We start from the raw sequence: 24277 nt of genomic DNA, 5'->3' as shown, positions 1-24277 counted from the left end.
GGGGGGGGGAGCAGATGAATACCTTTATATTTAGAATATTCTCTAACCGCTATACAGATTGAAACTATATACTGTAGTTTTGAATCAAGTGTTGAGTGATGGACCAGAGGAAGAATCTGCTAAAGTAGACGATAACCAAGGAAACCATACTTTCTGTATTTTTTTTTTTTTCCGGGGAGCCCCTGTGCAATGGGCAGGGCATTTTAACAGCGCTAAATACAGCGCTCCCAACCTGCCCCAAAGATCCTGCTTGCAGGACTTTTCGTAACGCCCCACAAGCGCAAAGCCCCAGTGTGAAAAGACACACTGCAATGAATGGGAGGTGGTTTTTAGGCGCTCAGAGGCCATTTATGGTTCTAAATCACCTGAAAACCGCCCAGTGTGAAAGTAGCCTTAGAGTGACTTATAAACCCTTTTTTTTTTTTTTTTGGTTTCAACTAAAATAACAAACATGTTCTACTTACCTGCTGTGTGCAGAGCAGCCTTGATCCCCCTCTTCTCCCCCGCTGGTGCTCCAGGCCTCTTTTGGTGAGTCCCCCCTAGAAAAATTCCCTTTCCATGGGGACTCCCATTCGTGCTTGCTCCCAAGCTGCCCAGTCTGCGTCTATTGTCACAGACAGGGCAACTTGGTCCCGCCCACTGCTCCCTTATCACGGCATTCGTTTGACAGCAGTGGGAGCCAATGGCTATCGCTGCTATCAGTCTGCCCAGTGAGGAGGGAGGCCGCGCTGAAAGCCGCTACTCTTGTGCACATTGTTGGATTGGTTCGGGTAAGAATGGAAGGGCTACTGCAGCACAGGAGGTTTTTTTTAAGGCTTAGAACCACTGTACTCCAATGCACATGTGTGGGAGTTGCACCATTCCTTGAATGGCTATTGACTTCAGTTCAACTTTAAGGCCTTATTCTCAAAATGGTAGAGCTGATTATATGTCCTCTATGTATGTATTTTGCGTTCAGGTTGCAGGGTCAAGGGTCTCTGTGAACACTGTAAAACCTCACAGGAGAAGTGGCTGTGCTGACTATTAGGGATTTAAAAAAAAATACTTCAGGCTTTCTCAACTGGGGTTTCTCAGATAGTGGCAGACTCCTCTTTTTTACAGTTACCACCAGTGTGAGGCAACAATTTTCCACTAACATCCAATGTAATGTAAAGGGAATGCCTCTACACTGACCGCCAATGTAAAGATGCTTTTTCTACTTGCTATCAATGTAAGAGGCACTTATCCACTGACTGCTATTGTAAGAGGGCCTAAACTTTTGAAGATTTTTGTCTTATTTTTGACCATTATTATTTAATATTAGGATTTGTATTGTGGTATACAGCAGGAGGTGTTTTAAAGTGCTGCACTCTGGGTGTCAAATACTCTAGCTATGCCACATTCCTTATTTATTTACTTTAAACTTTGGCTGTAGATAAAAATATTTAACAGAGGCTCCCTGAGACCTAAAAATTATTTCAAGGATTCCTCCAAGGTAAAAAAAGGTTGAGAAAGGCTGCCTTACTGTTTCGGCCAGGTTCTAATCCCATGTCTCCTCTGGCAGACCGTGGACCTGCAAGTTGTTGCCTCTATAGTGGTTCTCCTGGTCTTCAACTTTATATAGTATTACCCTATGAGAGAATCGGATGAGTTTCACATTCCTGATTGTCAGGAATAGCCTGGACATGTTTGTCTTGCTGGTCTTCTACATCTTTGACCCTCTGGGGAACCTGCTGAAACTTCATCCTAATAGACATTTTGGCCTTTAGGGCACATTTTGAGCCTCATGGCCCTAAATGGGAAGAGGCATTACCTGGATCATCCTGGGTAAGGTACAGTTGGACTGTGCTGGAAGCTGACATTTTGGACACTTCGGGTTTGTTAATCTAAGATCAGGTGAGAAGTTAGATCATTTGGGTACAGCACGCGCAGATATTGTAATCATTTGGTTCATGCCATGACCAAGCCATGTCACTGCCAAATTTTAAAAAGGCATTAATGCAGATTACCAGCATTTTATATGAAGTTTCACGATGCATATTCAATTATGAATAAGGGACATGGTTAATTAAGTTTGTCATTCTTTTGTTTGAACAAATATTTATGGTGTGGCCAGCATATTTTTATTTTACATAAAATGTAAACCAAGAACTTCTTTCACCCTTGCACGTGGAGTTTAGTTGAACCAGTCGGTTCAAAGGATTTCATAAAAAAAAAAAATGTATTTATAGATATTTTTTTTTATTTTTTTTTATTTTAGGAATGCAGTAAGCCACAGGAAGCATTTGGGTTCGAGCAAGCTGCCCGGGATTATACTCTACGTATGTTTGGAGAGATGGCCGATAACTTCAAATCTGACTATTTTAACATGCCCGTTCATGTGAGTCTTGTGCGACAACATACAATTTATGGACAGCTAGTAATTTTCCCTGGGAGGGCATATTGTAATTTGGTAGTTTCCAAGAATATTTCAGGACAATTTTATGCCTTCGCTGTTTGTGTGTATGTATAGTGAGAATAATTTTTTTTCTGGTTTTACGCAAGCCACATATGTTTCGTCAATAAATTGCAGTACAACTATGGTGCTCTTGTCTTTGCTTTTATTTTTGGTGGAAGAAGCCATCTCTGCCGTGTTCTCTTGGGAAGATTCCTGTAGACTGTTACTAGGCAAGTCTAACAATTTTTTTATCTCTGCAGATGGTGCCCACAGAGCTGGTAGAGAAGGAATTTTGGCGATTAGTAAGCACCATAGAGGAGGATGTTACTGTTGAATATGGAGCAGACATTGCATCTAAGGAATTTGGAAGTGGATTTCCTGTTCGGAATGGCAAGTTTCGTGTCAAGCCAGAAGATGAGGTGAAATAACAGATTTTTGTACATTATCTTTAATTCACTGAGGATTTACATTGTCACTAATTTTTTCTTTCCCTCCCCATAGGAGTACCTTGATTGTGGCTGGAATCTAAATAATATGCCTGTGATGGAGCCTTCAGTGTTGACCCATATAACTGCTGACATCTGTGGAATGAAGTTGCCATGGCTTTATGTGGGCATGTGCTTTTCCTCCTTTTGTTGGCACATTGAAGACCACTGGAGTTATTCGATCAATTACCTGCACTGGTGAGGATTCGTTATGATATGAAACATAAAGCCTGTAGAAAACATTTCACCAACATAATACAATTTTTCAGGGGTGAGCCAAAGACTTGGTATGGAGCTCCTGGATATGCTGCAGAACAGCTAGAGGACGTGATGAAGAAACTAGCTCCAGAGTTGTTTGTTGCTCAGCCTGATCTACTCCATCAGTTGGTCACCATTATGAATCCCAATACACTGATGGCTCATGGTGTACCGGTATGAGTGTGTTTTGATATTTTCAAATATATTGTAACAAAATTTTGATTTAATTTATACTTTATATGTGCATATTTTGTAAAACATTCTGTACTTCTTTTACAGATATATCGAACCAATCAGTGTGCAGGAGAATTTGTTATAACATTTCCACGTGCTTATCACAGTGGTTTTAACCAGGGCTTCAACTTTGCTGAGGCTGTGAATTTCTGCACAGTGGACTGGGTAAGGAAAATAATGCTGAGTTTTCATTAAAAGGAAAATTGCCTCGGTTATATATATTATCATTCTGTTGATCAGGGCTAACACTCTAAAGTCAATATACAATTATGGGACTAGGATTGGCCAGTGCTTTTGTATGGAATGTATCGCATGCACCTTTGTACCTGAACATGCTGGGTAATTCCTTCAGTTCTCTGTGCAGACAGAATGGAGAGGATTGAAGGAAATAGAATACATTACGCTGCTGGGAATTGAGGGAATAAAGAAAACCTGTTGATTTGCCCTATATGGTCCAGTTCTGGACCTCTTGCGCTCTAAAAGGTATTCCAAAAGTGGGCTACCTGCATATATGTGTGCAGCCTATTGCATTGGGGTCTGCTCCCCCAAAGCATTATTTATATGGCAGTAGGTCAGAGTTGGTGTCTGTAGTTCTGTTTTTTTTTTTTTACAATTTTATTTTTCCAATATTAAAAAAATAATAATATACCGTATATACTTGAGTATAAGCCGACCCAAATATAAGCTGAGGCACCTAATTTTACAACAAAAACTGGGGAAACGTATTAACTCGAGTATAAGCCTAGGGTGTCTATCTGCTTGCCTCACTGTGCCCATGAGTAGACTTGCGTTTAACATGGGAGTATATAGAAGGGGTGCCGGGCTTTGAAAAATAGGTGCTCCCCGGCCGTAGGTCCCTCAGACAGCAAACTTTGCACACTTGTAGAGCAGAACTGGGGCTACATGTGTGCCAAACGGTACCGGGTCCCCAAAGTTTCTGAAGAAATTACCGTTTAACATGGGAGTCTATGGAAGGGGTGCCCGACTTTGAAAAATCGGTGCTCCCCGGCTGTAGGTTCCCCGGACAACAAGCTGGACAACTGGCAGGTAGATTTTCTCAGCTGGCAGTGTTTGGACCCAGAAATGTATCTCTGCACCCAGACATGCTCCCAGGACCTGTGTCACCGATGGTGGATGTCAGATGCAGACTACTTTTGCTTCCAGGTTCAACAACAAACTGGACACTGAAGCTTCTTCCTTTAGTGCTTTGCACAATTGTAACAAGACTAAGGGTATTCCAGTGGTTCTCGCAGACCTGGATTGGCCAGGGGAGTTGTATACTGGCCTGCTAAGACTTCTCACAGATGTACAGTGGGCTCTATAAGGCTGCACATGCTAAATGTTTGTTGGGTCTATGGGGCAGCCGAAGAGGTGCATTACTTACTTTGTTCCAGCAGGCTCCCTTGATTCATGCTGCCAGTCTGCCACAGCCTGCTCTGTAAGCTGGCTCAAATTGCAGTTACACGAATGCATCCACCATGTACAATGCAAGGGTAAATTATAAATAAAACTAAAACTTTTTTATTTTCGTTTTGGACAGAATAGAAGGACATTAGGACACATGCCAGGCTTTTTATTGCTGTCTGTGATCCCGTTATGGAGATTTACCCGATTTCTTTGTCATTTTTACCATTATCAAATCCCTGATTTTGGGTTGTCCTTATAACCATAATAGATTAGAAATCTTCCAACGAGGGACTAGTTCCAGTGACCCTGGTGTGACAACCAGGGAATTCCCTCACTAGAAGGGATTTTGCTCACTTGCTGTATGGGATAGGAAGTGAAGGTATTTTTTTACAATTGTACACAGATGACAAAAAATGACAGGGGTTATAAGTCTTCCTTAAGTTGGCCATAGATGTATTGAATCTTGGCTGGTTCAACAGGGAATGGCCTGAGATTTTGATCCATCCATGAGCAGGCTGTTTGTACTTAAGTTGGTCCATCGATTGACTTCAGTACAACCAGCATGTCAGATAATTTTTCCTTATTTGATCACTTCCAGCAGCTATGCCATCAGCTGTGATAATTGTGTTCTTCTGTCGATGTGGGGAAGGCTCTCTGCTGACAGAACACAATAGCGCTGCAAGGGGGATTCTCTTGTCTACACTGTGTGTTGATGGGAGAATACAGCATATTTCTTTTCTTTTCTCCCATGGTGAAAGGAAAGAAAATTGCATAATTTATGGACTGCTTAAACCCTTTAAAAAAAAATAGGGAAAAAAAAAAGTTTTGTCGTTTTTGGTTCTGCTTTAAAGGGGTTGTAAAAGTTTTTTTTTTCACCTTAATGCATCCTATGCCCCGGGGGGTGGGGCCGTGTGATAGTCGGCGGAAATGGCCGCCGGCTGTATCACGGGAGCGTGCATGCCAGCTAACCCCCTTGGGAGAGCGCTTCCCATGAAGGGGGTTAGCTGATGGAGGGAGGAGCCGAGACAGCTGCTGAGGGACCCCAGAAGACCAGGATCGGGGCCACTCTGTGCAAAACGAGCTGCACAGTAGAGGTAAGTATAACATGTTTGTTGTTTTTTTTAATTTTTTTAAACGGGAACCTTTAGTGTCCCTTTTAAGGGCCCTGCATTGTACATGATGACCATGAAGCTCTGCCAAAAGACTGGAGCTTCAGGCGAATAGCGCAGCTCCAGAGCCTCCTGGGGTGGGGAGTTGGGTAAATGATGCAGCCTCTCGTTCTACCCCCCAGGCATAAATGAGCATTTTTTTTTTTTTAATTCTTGGGCTTTTATGCCTATAGTTGCAGGTATGTATGGTTTCTCTAAGCTGCTACTATTTTTTGATTACGTTGGCCCCATGTCCTCATTATACATGATCATAGAGTATACAGTAGTTTATTTTTTCCACATAGGATGTCAGATGTGAGGCACATTTTGGATGCTTTTTCTTCTTCAGTAGACTCTTATTTATTGGTGCACACACCTTCTCTTTTGTTACCTCAGCTGCCTCTTGGTCGTCAGTGTGTGGAACATTATCGGCACCTTAACAGATATTGTGTCTTTTCACACGATGAGATGATTTGCAAGATGGCTTCTAAAGCTGCAGAACTGGATGTTGTTCTTGCATCTTCCGTACAGAAAGATTTAGCCATCCTGATTGAAGAAGAGAAGGCTCTTCGTGAGGCAGTTCGTAAAATGGTGAGAACCAATATTTTTTTATTGTGTTATTCAATATGGTAAAAGAGTAATAAAATGTCAGTTTATAGTTGACGTGGTCCTGTATTCTAAAGTTTGTTGGTCCAACATGGATTTATCAGTACAGTTTAGTGTGACAAAGCAATTGGTAAAAAAAATGACCAGAGCACCTCCTCAAATGTGACAGTGCTTAGACATGCCTACTGGAAATTCTAATTTCCTAAAGATTTTTTTGGCCCTATTTCTTCTATGAATCACAAGAGAGCAGTTTGTACTGCAATCCTGTGACCAGTTTTCAGCTGACATTGCTCAGTCAGTTCAGGCTCTGGATCAATCCCAACTTTACAGTAGGGATCCACCCAGATGCCTGGACCAGCAGCTGGCTCAGCCTCTCAGTGAGCCACTGTCTGCTCACTGAAGACCGAGAATGGAGACATCGGCCTTAGAAGCAGCAGGGGACAGATGCAGCATTGGGTAGATGTTGCATCCATCCACCTAGGAAAGTATAACTTTTTATTGTTATAATTTTTTTTTTAAAAACATATAATACAGGACACAAGGTCTTGGTCATTATCATGGGTTTGGGTTTTAGTCAGATACCTTTTAGGTGATAGAACACTTGTAAAGGGATTGTCCCCCATACAACCCCTCCCATATATATATATATATATATATATATATATATATATATATATATATATATATATATATATATATATATATATATATATATATATATACTGGATCCTGTGTGGCTGCAAGAAGTTGTACAGATCTTGGGCTAAGGTTGATCTGTGCTGGAGCCCAGTCCCTGTAGACCGCTTGTAGAAGCAAAGTCAGCGTGTTGCGTGTCTTGAACATCCTGGTGCAGTAAATCGCAGGCTTCTTACTCTTTCTGAACCCACTGTGCTAGCACTGTGATCCCTGGTGGCTATTGCAGAGAGCAGGCTGAGACTGATTTTTAACTGTCGCAGGCATGGAATCAGGAGTGCCTGCTGTTTTTAAAGTGGTTCAATTTTTGGCCTCAGTCTGTTGCATGGGTCGTTATTGGGGCATTGAGCTTCCTGGCCATATTGTACATGTTCATGACATTTTTTGGAAACTCCTCTCCCATGGAACAGATCCCTAATCTTTAGACAATTTCTGGGTTTTAACAGCTTACAGTGCCTGGTACAAAAGGCTTCCTCTTCACAGCAGTGAAGATTGTAAGTACCCCATTGGGGATACGGCATTACACATGGCAAATCATACAGGCAGGAGCAAAGGGTCCAAGGGCCTCATCAGCGCAGACTCTGGAAACTCAACTGCTCCCTCGGCTGAACACCCCTTCTACCCATCTAGGGAAGATATTTCTGCCACTATGCCCACCTTTATGGAAAATTCCAACCTAGGAATTACTCCGTGAGAGGCATTGTCATTCCCCCTGCCTTGTCTGGACCCCTACAGGCCTTTAGTACCATTTAAAGGGGCAAATATCGGCCGTGGCACTTGATCCAGAAACATTTTGCCTCTTTACTTAAGGTCTTTTCACAGGATGTTGCACACATTGTTCCCCCTCTACATTCCCCTATGAATCCATATGACTTTAACCTTCTTCTTTCAGACCTATGAATCCATAAGGAATGTCTGTCTGACCTCACTAATAAAGTTGCCCTTTTCTTTGCTATCACCTCTGCAATGCGACTCTCTGAGTTGGCAGCCTTATCTTGTGAAGAGCATTTCATAATGCTACACAAAGGCAAGGTTGTGCCAAAGTATCCTTTCTCCCTTGGGTAGTTTCCTCCTTCTCCCTTAGCCAGGATATTTTTCTTCCCTTCCCTGCACCAAAATGTCCCAAGAAAATTGGTAGCATGTGGTAAGTGCTGACGGGGTCTACCTTATGGCGGTGGGCTCATTTTGACAATTGGCTTCCTTCTCTATTATTCAGTAAGATTGCTGCAGTGGGCTATGAGTTGGAGGTGTTGGAGATGTCCCAGTACTTTATTTTTTTCCCACCACCTGAAAGTAAATTTAAAGTATAACTAAAGGAAAAGTTTGTTTTGTATAGAGTGTAGAAGGATTAGACCTCCTGTCAGTTTATTTTATTGCGGTCTTTGTCAACGTTGGGGAGATTTTGTTTCTTTTTTTTACTTGTCCTGTTTACCATTCTCATTGAAGATGAAAGTAAAAGCAAATGGGTTGTCCCCAGAACAGGAAAACATGAGAATTCTTTCAGTGGGGGTGCTAGTTCTGCTGAAAACCTGAGATTACCTAACTTTGGAGGGATTTCCTCTCACTTCCTGTTTTGGGTATGGGGCAGGAAATGAGGGGAAATATCCATAATGGGACACAAATGTCAGGAAAAAACTGACAGGAGTTTTAACCCTTCTTTTTACTCTATCCAAAACTGGGGGGGGGAAAAAAGGTTTGGCTTTTTTCGGTCTGCTTTAACTCATGGTTATTGCTAAGACCCTGTACTGTACTCAAAGGACATTATTTTACAGGTAAATCCCAAAGATCCGCATATCCCTCACAACTGATTTATCTTGGCGGTTAAAGAACAAGGTTTCCTTTAACATATAGGGCCCATTAACACAATACCTCACTAAATCAATAAAGTGTGCTGCAATAGGCAGCTCATTTGCAGTTAAAAAAAAGAAAAGATAAAATTGTGCGAGCTGCACTTTTTTGCAGCTCAGCCAAGAAAATCAATGGCATTTCAGAACACAAGCAGACATACAGTGCATTACTAAGTGTTTTACTATATGTTAAATGCTACATTATAATGTGAATGGGTCCATTGCATATGGCAGAACCCCAAGCCTGTGGCCTAATCAGTTGAAATATATGCATCTGTTGTGTCTCTTCACTTACTTGAAATTCTGTGCATTCACTCTTGTTGATCACCCACCTTTGCTATAGTACAAAGCCAGTTACATAGTTACCATGTGTGTGTGATGACACTCCTTTATTGTCTGGTAGACCTATACAAGAAGGTTCAGTGCTGAAATGACATCCCACTATGACTTTGTGGCATTGGACTGGTGTATTATTTAACTGGTTCTAGAAAACTCCTCAATTTTAAGCAGATAAAGCAGTTTACATGTTATAGAGCTGTGTATCGAGCTCTTTAATAATTATGTTTTATTTTCCTGTAGGGTGTTGCTGAATCTGAAAAGATTGATCTGGAGTTATTAGCAGATGATGAGCGGCAGTGTCTAAAGTGTAAGACAACCTGCTTCACATCGGCAGTGTATTGTTCTTGCACGCCTAGCAGTCTTGTATGTCTGTACCATATTGATGAACTCTGTTCTTGTCCCCCGCACAAGTATATTTTAGGGTAAGTAAACTCTATAAAGCTTAGTGTGTCAAGGTTTTAGATGATGCTGTATATTTCCTAGTAGAACATCATTCTATAATTTGCACAAATAAATGAATAGCATTTAAGGAGTAATGGGATAGCTGTGGATTTTGTACATTCAGCTGTAAACGTTTGTTTGTTGACTTGTACATAGACTAGATAACAAATATATTAAAGTGTATAATATTTAAAGCAGATGCTTGTTCGCATGCTCTGACAGCACTGGAATGAATACTAAAGCAAAAAGGGGGGGGGATAGGGGAGACTGGAACGTTATATGAGGTCATGACTGGGTAGAGTCATGCGCCTCCATCCCTGTCATTTGAACAAAAAAAGGCTACACTGCGGCGGTAAACCAAAGAACATAAATGGTGGCAATATAAATAATTTAATGTTGCATACAAAACATGTTTACATACTCTTAATTCCATATACAGAAACTGCACCTATAACATGGCGCCAATCTCTGATTGAGCAATCACTAGTACTTAACAAACATCCAATATTCATAGTAATTAAAAAGGGGGAGTCCACAATGGTGATATTGGGTAGTATTGTTAAAATAGTAACATCTGCACGTTTAACAGTCTTAAACTCCCCGTAGGGTAAAGATGGTATGGACACATATCTGGGGTGAGTGTGTATCTCATACACTGTGTCAATGCGCATTTCGTGGCATTCAGCCGCTCATCAGGAGTGTGTATGTGCACTGTCTGCAATAGGAAGATACGTGGATAAGGTCCGTGAACTATATAAAGGTGGGTGGGGGGGGGAAGTAATGACCCCCCAAAAGCCAATATAATGGGTTGACTTACAGCTGTGCCGGTACCAGAGGGCATGGTGTCCAAGACCAAGGGCCACCCAAAGACACAGGGTCGGGAGCTGAGGGGGCATGTACAAAGGCAACACTCATCACAGGCAGAGTCCAGGAGGTCCAGGGTTCCCCGAGCACCCCTAATGCAAAAATGTGAAAAGTGGGAATAAGAGGAGGCCGAAGGCAAAGTGAAACAATTGAATAAAAGGGCAGGAAGTGTGGAGTGTTGGTAGAATTGGGTGGCGGTGGACTGGTGGGGAAAGGGGGTAAGTACAGCGGTGAAGGTGACTTGGAGGACAACCAGGAATGAAGGTGAACGACCGTGATGAAGGTATGCAACATTAAATTATTTATATTGCCACCATTTATGTTCTTTGTCATCATGAGCTTCATCTAAAGTCTCACCTACCCCCCATATGCAGTACTGCGGTTTACTGCCGCAGTGTAGTGTTTTTTGTTCAGCACTGAAATGAAATCAACTACTGTGGCCATAATGTAGAATGCCTGGATTTGTGTGGACTGGTCTAATCTCAAAATAATTTCTTGGTAGACTGGGATCATCTGATAAAGTATTCAAGAAGCATTGCCATGTTATAGAATTCAGCCTTTCTCTGCACTGTGCTTGAGTAGTTTACAGTGGTTTTATTGTAAGCAAAAAAAAGACTCATTTACACAGGCACGAATATATTGACAACCGCTAACATTTAAGGGATAAATGTACTTTCCTAGTTTGCTGTGTTACCAATGCAGAAATTTCAAGAGCACTGGAGAACAATATCAATAGTTTACTGTGTAAAAAAAGCAATGTGCAGTAAGATTTCGAACATTATTTTTTTGCCATGTTCCCAGGTATCGCTACTCTCTTGATGACTTGTATCCCATGATGAATGCTGTGAAGTTACGTGCAGAATCCTATGATGCTTGGGCTTTCGAGGTGGTTGATTCTCTTAAAGCAACAGCCAGTAAAAAGAGTAAGTTGAATTGTTATGGCATGGCAAGTTGAATTGTTATGCCAGCCTTCCCTGCTAGTATGGACATTAATAAAGCGGAGGTTCACCCTCAAAATGAACTTTCCAGCATCCTTAAAGCGGAAGTAAACCCATCAATTTAACAGTTTGAAAAAGCAGTTACATTCCTGGCATGCCGGGAATGCTAACTGTCACATTGGTTATGCTCTCAACCAAACTGTCAAACCATCCAATGGCTGGTGTCATAACTGATCACATGTGCAGCATCATGGCAGTTAAAGATTAAACAGAGGCCAAGACGCGCCTTAGCAGCCGTCAATCAACTCCTCTTCGCTTAGAAACACCCATTCCCCGCAGGATTCCCCGCTCGGAGCCAGAAAACAAGGGCTCATATAACGATAAGTACAAGTAAAAAAAAAAAAAAAAACAGCATACTGCAGATGTTGGCAGTATGCTACAGCTAATGTCAAAAAGTGGATTTTTGGGTGAACCTCCGCTTTAAGGGGGCCCATAGTAATGCAGATTCTGTTGCCCACACAAATTGACCATTATCGCCAGAAGGGTTATGGCAAAATTGTGAGCCATACAATGGTTTCTGACTAAAGTGGAAAAAACTTGTGTTATGTGATAGGCTAAAATGAAAAATTACACGTTGGCTACAATCAGAAACGTAATAGGGAAAATTTCTGTGTCTTGAAACATTTTGATTATGGTTGTCATTTTGCCTTAGTTTAATGGATTGATCGTTGTTTTTAGGCCTCCCCAGTCTTCGAATTCTTATGGAAGAATCTGAATCTAGGAAATTTCCTGATAATGACCTTTTGCGACACTTGCGTACTGTTGTGCAAGATGCGGAGAAGTGTGGAACTCTTGCACAGCAACTGCTGAATGGAAAACGCCAAACCAGGTTATACAGCTAGGGAATGATAAAACTGAATTGTGTGCATTGTATAAAAGAGCGAAATAAAATGTATCTGTACTTGTTGTATGTAAATCGTAAATACATTTTAGTATGAGGCACAATATTCGTTTTTTTTAAGCAAATATTCTTGGTGTACATTATGGTATTCTGGAATAATTGGGTTATATAGCCTACTATCAGGAGATTGTACACTGGCAAACGACAGTCCTTTATAACTCTTCCCACTCCCAGCAAGTCTGTCTGTTGTTTTTTTTGCTGCGGTTATGAGAATAGATGTATTCTCCCTGAGAAAAGCAAGCCACTTTCTTGTTTTTCTGTTCTTTTCCTAAAAATTTTTTTTAGATTCTTTTAGCTGCTGCTGAGTCACTGTGGCTCATTTTGGCAGCTTCTGGTTACCTCTTGGCTTTGCCCAGGGAAACTGTTCTCGGACACCAGGAAGAATTGGGCAGTCGACGATGCGTTCGGTGCTCACCTAGGCATGTGTTGTAGTGTGTTCTACAGGTCCAGGGCCGTGGTACACCCATCAGTGGAACCCTGGTCCTAAAGACTCTCTAGGGGGTATGTCTACTGGGTAAAGATCACTGGATGAGCCTTTGTCCCAAACATCCCTCAAGGTTGACTTGGAGATCTGCATGACACACTGCTGACGTAATAAATACATTTTAAAAAATGGAGCTCCATATGCAGCTCATTCTGCTGCAGGTGCTGAGATAAGTCCTGGTTCAAAAAAATTTCATTTGCCCCAATGTTTGACTTATTGGGCTTTCAGCCTGGGTACCGAAGTGGGGCAGCTCACATTTCATGGTGCATCAAAGGCACAAGGGGTGGACCAGTGGCTTTGACGATCTATGTTCTGGAAATCGCTCAGGGAGGGTCTGCAGTATGTGCCCTAAGGGTCCTGATTCTGCAAGCCTGTACAGTTTTTCCCAAAACTATGTTGCTACCATCCCCAGAGTCCTCCTTTACCCCTTCAGGAGAGTTGCCGGCCTACTTATCTAGAGGAATTTTCTGTCCCAATGTCTGAATTTAGATTTCACATCTAATTATTCCTCTGGCTGCATCTGCACTTCCTGAAGAGCATGATGGTTCAGAGGACTCGATACATAAGGAAGTTCAGTCTGCTGATATGTCTCCCAAACTTAAAGCAGAATTTCACCCAAAAGGAGAAGTTCTGCTTGTTTGCATTCCACCCCCTCTCTTTGACAATTGGCTCTTTTTAGAGGGTGGTGTTGGTTGGGGTCAGGATCAGAACCTAGTTGTGTCAGGTACCCTCTCCTGGTTGGATCACCATTGCGATCTCTGCAAAAGTTTGACTTCCTCTGCAGCCTTCTGGGACATATGGCAGGTCCTAGAAGACTACAGGACTTTCACAAAGTGCAGCGCGGCTTGCCCATATGCAGTGGGTAGCTGGCTGTGATGCTGCACTGCCGGTTTCCCTTAGTTAAGATGCCAGCGCCTGAACCTGAAACTGATTGAAGATTTGGCTTGCGTGAGGACAGCATTGGATCCCTGGATAGGCAAGTATCCTTGTATTGAAAGACAGCAGCTACAGTATTTGCTGCTGACTTTAAATTTTTGGGGGGTAGACTGGAGTTCCTCTTTAAGATGGCCATACACTATACGGTTTGCTTGTACAACATCTGTACAATCTTTCAGATTTTTTTAAATTATTTTAGGACTACACACCTAAACTGCCCGTTCAGTTTGTACCAAATCAGGCAGGCAAATTTACTACATGGTATATTTATAGAAGTTTGTACAATTAGATTATGTAGTGTATTTTTAAGGATACTATTTATATTCCTATTGACGGCAGTTCACATGTACCTTGACCTAGCGCAACTGAGTTGGCCCTGCCAAAGGTCACCAGCCTGGGTTTCCTATATGCAGCAGATAATGCGTTTCAGCCTTAAAAACGTGTTTTACATTTGCTGTATGCATTCATCTTTTATGGAGTTGCAATAAATTTGGACTTATAAAGAGCATGTATGGAGTTACGGACTGTCTTCTACACATTTACTGTGTTGTACAGTGTCTGGCATCATCCTAGTCAACAGCAGTTCCTGAAAAAGTGGACTGAGCTGGTCAGAGACCCAGCCATTTCTTGTCTTGGAGCCCATTCACACCAAAACATGATGCAGGAAAGGGGCGGTCTGTGCACGTTTACCTGCACCACAAGGTTACTCATTTTATTGCTTTCTAAATAACCAAGGCTTGCTGGAAGTGGGAAAGGTTATACATTGCTGTCTTCTTTACTACTTTGTTTGACAATGTCCTATCTGCTGAAGGCAGCTGCATAATCTGTTGGTTCCGGAATACCATCATATGTGTCCTGTTATATACTTCAAGAAAAAGATTTTACTGGTAAGACAAAAATCCTATTTTTTTTTTTTTGTGTGTGTAAATCTATTGCAAAATTTGGCATTAACGGTACTTGCCATCTGGCAACGCTAAGCCACTGCATCAAAATTATCAGCATTGTCAGCCTGTGCTCCTTAGGCTGCAGCCAACGTAACGTCAAACTGAATAAGTGCACACAGCAATCTGTATACAGTTACGCATTATGCCAAACGTTCCAAAAAAAAAAATTCTGGAGCCTGTATATATTGGATTTTTACTTGAAAAATGAAGATTATAGTATTTACATTTTATTCATTTTTTTTTTTTTTTTTTTTAATGAAAGGAGATTTTCTATATTTTCTCCATGCTCCAGTGCTGTCCACAGGTTCATCCTCGGTTCAGTGCTGCTGTTCCTCTTGAGGCAGAGGGACAACCATTTCATTCTGTCCATTTCCTCTGAGCCCAGACAGTTGTTTTTTGTTTTTTTTTAATCAGAAAAAAGGTTTATTTTGGCTTTCACAGTACAAGGTATATGCCATTCAGTATACAATGACAAAAAAATAAAACGTTCAACATTCCACAATATGCTGTCATTGGCGTAGCGCATACGGGACCTTGTAATTACTTTTTTGTTCCAGTACTGTTACATAGTAAAATGAATAATGATAAAGCCCAGACTGTTAACACACTTGTGGGAAATAAGTCATGACACAGGTTCTAGAGCTGAGCAGTACTCATGTGTGTTGCTCATTCTGAGAAAAATCTCCCCTCCCTTTTTACCGACGTTCCTTTTTAACGGCCTATGTCCACCTGCCTTTGTGCGCTTCAAGTGGGGTTTGAATTCCCAACATTTAATAGGAGTGCAAAGCCCACTAGAAGCAGATCAACTACAGGATAAAAGTAGATCAAAGGTCAGTGAATGAATCACCTTAGAAGTGTTACAAAATGATGTCAAACTGATGCTGTTGACATTGGCCCAAAGCCATTGGGTTTTTGCCTTTTTCCTCTGCCATATTGATGTAGTTAGTTGTTTATCAGTGACTAATAGAGCCCTTCCTCATTGCAGGTTTCGGTCAGGGGGTGGAAAGTCTCAGAATCAGATAACTGTTGCTGAACTCAAGTCTTTTGTAAAGCAGCTACATTCTCTTCCATGTAGCATCAACCAGACACCTCAGCTCAAGGTAATTATACATTTTATGCTTGAGAATACATTTTTATAAATATAACAGCAGTAGACACTTCTGTTGGACTCGAGAGAGAAATATAATTTTGCCCCTGTACAAATCATTAGTAGGACCTCATCTGCAATATGCAGTTCAGTTTTGGACACCAGTTCTCAAAAAGGATATCGGGGAACTGGAGAAAGTGCAGGGAAGGGCAACCAAACTGATAAGAGGCATGGAGGAGCTCAGCTATGAGGAAAGATTAGAGGAACTGAATTTATTCACTCTTGAGAAGAGGAGAATAAGGGGGGGGGGGGTATGATCAACATGTACAAATATATAAGGGGTCCATATAGTGAACTTGGTGTTGCGTTCACTTTACGGTCAACACAAAAGACAAGGGGGCACTCTTTACGTCTAGAGGAAAATAAATTTCACCTTCAAATACGGAAAGGTTCTTCACAGTAAGAGCTGTAAAAATGTGGAACAAACTCCCTCCAGAGGTGGTTCTGGCCAGCTCAGTAGATTGCTTTAAGAAATGTCTGGATACTTTCCTAAATGTACATAATATAACTGGGTACTAACATTTATAGGTAAAGTTGATCCAGGGCAGGCATGTCCAAAGTCCGGCCCGGGGGCCAAATGCGGCCCCCCTGTTGATTTAATATGCCCCCCCCCTGGGGATTTGGATATATATTGTTTGTGGCCCCCCAGGGCCACAAAAGATATATACTGTATTTATTGGTGCTGCCTTGGAGGGGACAGGGAGGGGGCAGGACGAGCGCCATCAGATTACATGAAGAGAATCTCCTGTTTACTCAGGAGCGTCTCTATTGGAAGTCCCGTCTCCTGGGATGCCATTGATGGCAATGGTAAGGCTGCATTAATTGCACATGTGAGGCTGCATTGGTAAGGCTGCATTGTTTTTTTTTATTTTATTATTATATATATATATTATTTATTGTATGTGTGTGTATATATATATAATAAAAATAGCGCAGGGTTAACAATGGGGTACTGATTATAGTACAGCTGTGTCCTCACTCGCAGGGCAGCACTCGTCTCCTCTCCCCTAAAGGTAGCACAGGATTAATACTGGACTCCTTGTAGCCTCAGCAAGCTCTCGGAGCAGCACACCTCTCCCGCCACCTATAAAAGTGATCTTGTAGCGCACTTTTATCCGAAAGCCGGTCGTCTGCTGTAAATAAAGATACCGGGGTTATGGCAGCTAGTTGCTGCAATAACTCAGGTATTTAATGTCCAAAGTAATGATGTACATTTAGTCAGCGGGCAAGTGGTTAATGTATGATTTTTTTTTTTTGTTTTTTTTTTGTACGGTTTGTGTGTGCACACTTTTGGAACCTTCCCTCTTTACTTGTATGTAAATTTTTGGTTTGCATATGTGCTTACTAGAGATATTGTCTTATTTTGCTGATCAGAAAGAATATTTCTTCAATTATTCCCCCTTTTCCCTATCTTTGTATCCCTTTTTTTCCAATACTTCCAGTGACCTTATTCTTTTTATTTTTTTATTTTAAGGACCTCCTAAACCGAGTGGAGGAATTCCAAACGTGCAGTCAGAAGCTTTTATCAACAGATATGCCCAGATCAAGTGATTTGCAGCAGCTTCTTGATTCCAGCTTTCAGTTTGACCTGGAATTGCCTTTAGAAAGTTTGCGAGAGCGCCTGGAACAGGTTCGCTGGTTAGAGGAACAACGGCAAGCCTGCCAGGATCCTGGGACACTGACACTGGATGTTATGAGGAGACTTATAGATTTGGGTGTTGGCCTGGCTCCTCATCCTACTGTGGAGAAAGCAATGGCTGAGCTTCAGGAGCTCCTGACTATGTCAGAACATATGGATGACCGGTGCAAAAGTCTACTCAAAGCAAGGTTAGGTGTCAGTTATATCAACTTGTGTCTTATCAGTAGTTCAATTGCTGGAAAGTTGGGAGCCCATAGTAAGTGTTCCTTTCTGTAATGTATAAATATTTTGTCTCTTCTAGGCCCCGACAAAATCTTAGTTCTGTGACTGCTGTCCTTCGGGAAGCAGAAAGTGTCCCCGTTTACCTTCCAAGTGTGGAGTCCTTAAGGGATGCTGTTGAAAGAGCTCGAGAATGGCTGCAGAAGGTGGAGACTTTGCAGGTTAGTTTTACTTTTTTTTATATTACTTTAATAGATCATCAGAAAATAAGTGAATGTAAACCCGAAACATCAAAATTTGAAATAACCAGTCTACCTCGCACAGCAAAGCAATAGAAGCCATCTGCCCCCAGTCTGGTCAGGAAAGAAGCAGCCAATCATCCCAAATCCTCATCGATTTCCTACCATAAAGAAACCCGACACAAAAAAAAGTGTCGCCATCCCTCCTCTCCTGTGACTGACCGACTAATTAGGAGACTTATGCATGGGCATGAGACAAGGGGCATGGTTCTCACAGCCATTCGCACAGATTGCTCCTGAAAGGAGCTCCAGACTGAGGAGACTGATGAAGACTTTCATAGCGGGAGGGAGCCGAGCAACTGTCATGAATCGGTACACAGCAGGACACTGCTGACACTTATCTGTGCTTATCTCTGCTAACAGAGGAGGAGGTTAACTTCTATGAATCCCTTGTGCCTCAAATCCTGCTCAGTGTTTGAGGGTAACTGATTTCACAGTCTTCAGCTCGGCATTCAAGCTGAGCTAGTGCGATTGCCAGGGGAAAGGGGGAGTGTACAGATGGAGGGGAGTCCTATGATGCCAGGACTCTGCCTTCTTTGCTCCAGCCTGTAGACACGCCCACAGGCATCATTCTGATATCGTTTTTTTTTCAGCTGGCGATTCCCTATGAAAAATCATAGCGGCAGCAGGAGGGAATGTCCCCTCCAACATCCCCCCCCCCCCCCCCCGCCGCGACCTCCAATGCTTCTCCCGGCTCGCCCGTGCTATCGGCAAGCCAGAGAAGGAATCAACCACTGGCGGAAGTTGGCCATAGACATTTGCAAAGGAAAGATGGTCACAGGCAGTCTCTGTGACACTCAGAGGCCGGGGCTTGACGTTATGACCTCACGTCCGGGCCAGCGGAAGTAATCAATGCCGGGGACTTGGCTGGAAATGCTGAGATTCCAGCCTGGAGGAGAGATTTGGGGTCTTGTAGACCCCCACATCTCTCCATAAATAGGATTTGTCACACACTATTTCTATTACAAGAGTTTACATTCCTTGTAATACGAATAAAGGTGATCATAAGGGAAAGTATAAAAGTATAAAAAAAAAGTATATTTATATTAAAACGCCCGTGTGCTCGCGCGCCGAAGCTATCGCATATGTAGGTCGCGTCTGCATATGTAAACGACGTTCACACATGTGAGGTATCCCAGTGAACGTTGGAGCGAGAGCAATAATTCTAGCCCAAGACCTCCTCTGCAACTCTAAACATGTAACCTGTAAACAAAAAAAATTCAAATGTGTCGCCTATGGCACTATTCCACGAGTGTGTGCAATTTTAAAACGTGCCATGTTGGGTATCTATTTAAAAATTGGGCTAACGTTCCTGTTTGTGTTTTTTATATCTCTCTCTCTCTCTCTCTCTCTCTCTATCTATCTATCTATCTATCTATCTATCTATCTATCTATCTATCTATCTATCTATCTATCTATCTATCTATATATATATATATATAATCATGTTTGGGAGTGATTTACAAGCAAAAAAAATATGATTTTTACACGTAGGAGAGGGGTGCTGGAATTTGCGTGGTATGGAAGTGGTTTGTAAATACTATGAGAAAAAAAAACCTGCAAGACGAAGGCATAATGAGCTAGTATGCATAGCATCCTAGCTCATTATGAATTACCTGAGTTCGACGCCCCTACAGCTGTCCTCGTACACCACTCCAGCAGCCGACATCGCTCCCGGAGTTACTTCTAGGTATCGCGGGCTCCGGTGCTGTAATTGGCCGGAGCATGCGCGCGTTAGCCGCCGGTAACGGCACACTCACTGAAGCAATGGCACGTATGTGCCATTGCTTCAGTTTGCTTCAGATGACATTGGCACTGCAAATATAGGGGATATCTCCTAAACCGTTCAGGTTTAAAAGATATCCAGGGTAGCTACAGGTATGCCTTATTATAGGCTTACCTGTAGCAAAACGTGTGTTGTAAGGGTTTAAGAGAAGACTAACACATGATGTATGTAATGTAACGTAATTGTTGAACGTGAGGTTTACATCCTTTAATTACTCTGAATATTTTTGTTTTAGACTGGACCTAGAGTTCCTGTTCTGGATGGATTGGTTGAACTTGTGAATCAGGGTAGAGCAATTCCTGTACATCTTGGTCCTTTGCCAAGACTTGAAGCCCTTGTGGGTGAAGTCCATTCCTGGACGGAGTGTGCCACTAGCACATTTTTAACATCTAACTCGCCCTACACTTTGTTAGAGGTAAGTGCCCAAAAAAAAAGTATTCAGCTATTTGTCTTCATTTTGGGTTCAGTATTATGCAGCAATAATATTAATAGGGGGGTGTTTAGTGAAGTCACTTTGCTTATGTAGACTTTAGTCAGAGTGGTGATCGCTGTGGTAGGGTGGGGTAATAAAGACTAGCACTTGGTTTGTTTCAGATTGGTGCATTCACTCCTCAGTCTCAGTAAGCATGTTCTGAACTTGAGGGCAGGAAAACACTTCAACAAATGTAAAACTTTTGTACATGGGCAAAGATTTATGTCTATGGAGACACGAGCAAAGCCTTCCTCAGCACCACATATACTACACAGTTATGTGTGTGTTTAAGCAGAGACATGCATCATCTATGCATTGGCCATAGAAGTAAATGGGGCTAACCTGCACACGGAGGTACATGTCAGAACTTGGGCAGAGAAACGGACATTAAACCATCTTATTTTATTACAGTTAATAACATTTTACTTTACAAATTTTTTTTTTTTTTTTTTTTTTAACCGAACATTTAAAATTATTACCTTTGTCACCAAACTTGGACTGTGGGCACAAATGCTAACAGTACTCACTTTTCATCTTTTCATCTTATTTCAGGAAGCTTCTAACATATGTATAATTTTTTTATTTTTAAACGTCTTTTCAGGTTCTCTGTCCTCGAAGTGATGTTGGCTCTCCAGGTTTAAAAAGAAAAATGAGAAAGATAAAGGAGCAGACAGCTTCAGGGGGGAAGAAGAAATACCCAAAGCCAGATGGCCTACTAGAGCTTGAGAAAGCTCTGAATGAAAGTAAAGACACTGCTACTGCTGTAAGTGGAATATTTTTGCTTTGACTTTTATATTTTCTGTGTGTTTTTATATACTGTATAGATCGCGCTCGCTCTCTCGATTTTTACACACACAAAAGTGAATACACCCCTCACATTTTTGTAAATAGTTTATTATACCCTTTTCCTGTGACCTCACTGAAATGAGGAAAAAGATGATCCGCACTCCGGTCGTTGCTCTTAAACAATAGACGTATTTATTGACAAGCCACAGTAGACAAACGCAATAGGAAAGGTTGATGCGTTTCAGCCTATAAGGACTTAACCACATTACAGACATGAAACTTGTGAAATAAATAGTAGCTCTAAGGATCACTGACTCCACCCATTAATTATCTAAATTGACTGCAAGCAATTATCCAAGGAAGGAAAATCGGCTGCAATGCATATTGCACTGAAATGACTCTTTGCTACAATGTAAAGTAGTGAGTGTACAGCTTGTATAACAGTGTAAAATTTCTGTCCTCCTGAAAATAACTCAACACACAGCCATTCATGTCTAAACCACTGGCAACAAAAGTGAATACACCCCTAATTGAAAATGTCAAAATTAAGCCCAAAGTGTAAATATTTTGTGTGACCACTATTTTTTTCCAGCACTGCCTTAACAGTCTTGGCAGGTTCCACTGGAGTCATCTTCCACGCCTCCATCATGACATCACGGAGCTGGTAGATGTTAGACCTTGCGCTCCTACACCTTCCCCACTGATGCTTAATAAGGTTTAGATCTGGGGACAGGCTTGGCCAATCCATCACCCTTACTCTCAGCTTCTACAGGGACTTATATGTTCGCTTCTGAGAGCGAGCTACCGGGACAGGGGCTTTTTTTTTTGGTCATTTTTACATCACTTGTAATAGGAATCCATTGTGACAGGTCCTTTAGACCCCACATCTCTCTTCCAGGCTGGAAAGCAGCTGAGATTGAGAAAACAAATTCACTGATCTCCTGCTGACAGCCGTGGTCGCAGCTTTGTTTACATCCAGGAACCCGGGCCTCCAGCGGTCATAGAGATGGCCATCGTCGTCATCCGGTGCCGGCCAATTGTTTCTCCGTGCCCCTGATGGCACAGGAGAGCCCGGAGAAGCATCAGATGGTGGCAGGAGAAGCCTATAAGAACGATCAAGCGGTGGATCTGCCGCTATGATCATTCTTATTGTGCACAGAATCACCGGCTGGAAAGAATATCTGAATGATTCCTGTAGCTGCAGGCATCATCCAGATATCCCCACCAATAGTTTTGAGTAGGGAGAGTTTAGAACACCTGTCAGTTTTTATTGCTCTCTGTACCCCCGTTAAGGAGATTCACTCGCTTTTTGTCCTGTTTACCATTACCATTGAAAGTAAAGGAAAACCCTAAATTTTGGGTTGTCCACAGAAAAGTAATAGTGGGGGGGGGAATCTTCCAATGGGGACACTAGTTTGGTGGCCCTTCAAGGAATTCCCTTGTTTTAAAGTGATTTCCTCTCACTTCCTGTTTAGCTATGGAACAGGAAGTGTTGGTGAAAATGTGTGTGTGTGTGTGTGTGTGTGTGTGTGTGTGTGGGGGGGGGTGTAATCTGACAGGAGTTTTAATCCTCCCTTACGCTATCCAAAAAAAGTTTTTGCCTATAGTTCTACATTTAATAAAACCGTTTTTCACTAATATCAAGCAACATGAAAACTACTATCCTGTTAAGTTTATAGGTCATCTGTTTAAAAAATTATATAATATTGAGTTTTAACTCAAAACAAATTAATTTCAACAGGTACTTTTTAGCATGTTTGCGAAAAATGTGGGGGGAAGTCTCCAGCAGTGAAAAGGGTTAAAGGAGGCAGCCTATGTGTATAAGATAAAGGATTTGATCTTAAGAGTTTTTTTTAATCTCATCTTCTCTAATTTGTACATCCTAACAGATGGCAAGTCTGGGTCAAGCAAGACTGCATGAGATGGAGTCTTTACATGCTGTACGCATGTCTAATGAGAACAGAATCTTGTCAAGGGAAGAGCCAAGTGACTGGAAAGTGTGCATATGTCAGGGCGCACCCGTTGCTCCCATGATCCAGTGTGAGCTTTGCCGAGCCTGCTTCCACTCTAGCTGCATTACTGCGCCAAAGCATGGATCCCAAGTCTGGCTGTGTCCACAATGTCACCGCTCAAAGAAACCACCTCTAGAAAAGATTCTCCCTCTATTGGCATCTCTACAACGTTTACGTGTTCGACTACCAGAGGGAGATGCCCTCCGCTATCTTATTGAGAGGACAGTGAACTGGCAGCATCGGGCACAACATATGTTGTCTTCTGGAGAAATAAAACTGGCACAAGAAAGGATCAGCTCAAGTCAGTTCTACAACAGATGGCAAGCCACTGCTGGGCAGCTGACAGAGACTTGTAATGTAAGAGTCTGAGATATTGTTAATTTGTCTTTAAATCGTATTTCTTAATTCATTACCATCTACTGCATGTAGCTAGAATGTGGCTAATTCCAGCTAGGCGATTGTGTCATAGGGAAAATGTAAATATTTAATATAAGTTACCTGTTCTTCAGGTGTCACAAAGTGTTGGGGCCACATCTTTTTCTTTGCCCCATGAGTGGGACAACAGGACGGCATACATCACCTCTCCATTTTCTCCTGGGCGTAATTGTATCCCTCTAAACAGTAAGTTTCACACATTTCCTACCTTACAGATAAGACTCTTGTGTAGATAATATAATGAGTTGGCACATAGGTGTCCCTTGATGACATGACTCCATTACTGAGTTTGTAACAACCAGTGTTATAAGGCATGAAATAAATAAAGGCATAACTGTCTGCACAAATATTGAAATAAATAGTTTTGGGAAGCAACCAAATACATGTGAATTGTAGTGAACACCTTTCTTTTGTTTTTGTATAGGCATACTCTACTTATGCATAAATTAAACACCTTAATTCCTTGCTTGTGGGCGAGGAA

At 41.9% G+C, this 24277-nt stretch overlaps 1 protein-coding gene across 2 annotated transcripts in view; it reads left to right on the top strand.

The window, feature by feature from the left end:
- The window catches only part of KDM5B (lysine demethylase 5B), an 89614-nt gene that overhangs the window by 48459 nt on the left and 16878 nt on the right, over positions 1–24277 (top strand). For both annotated transcript variants that reach the window (XM_040337835.1, XM_040337834.1), the window contains 16 exons: positions 2240–2359; positions 2677–2835; positions 2918–3099; positions 3171–3333; positions 3439–3558; positions 6345–6539; positions 9674–9855; positions 11540–11661; positions 12415–12565; positions 15987–16101; positions 17623–17975; positions 18089–18227; positions 20327–20506; positions 21165–21326; positions 23239–23718; positions 23871–23982. In XM_040337835.1, the coding sequence (XP_040193769.1) occupies positions 2240–2359; positions 2677–2835; positions 2918–3099; positions 3171–3333; positions 3439–3558; positions 6345–6539; positions 9674–9855; positions 11540–11661; positions 12415–12565; positions 15987–16101; positions 17623–17975; positions 18089–18227; positions 20327–20506; positions 21165–21326; positions 23239–23718; positions 23871–23982 (2935 nt within the window). The remainder of the gene's footprint in view (positions 1–2239; positions 2360–2676; positions 2836–2917; positions 3100–3170; positions 3334–3438; positions 3559–6344; positions 6540–9673; positions 9856–11539; positions 11662–12414; positions 12566–15986; positions 16102–17622; positions 17976–18088; positions 18228–20326; positions 20507–21164; positions 21327–23238; positions 23719–23870; positions 23983–24277) is intronic.

The sequence above is a fragment of the Rana temporaria genome, chromosome 2 (assembly GCF_905171775.1).
Source record: "Rana temporaria chromosome 2, aRanTem1.1, whole genome shotgun sequence".
NCBI lineage: Eukaryota > Metazoa > Chordata > Amphibia > Anura > Ranidae > Rana > Rana temporaria.
Note: the sequence above shows the minus strand (reverse complement) of the source record. Positions and strands in the feature narration are given on the sequence as shown.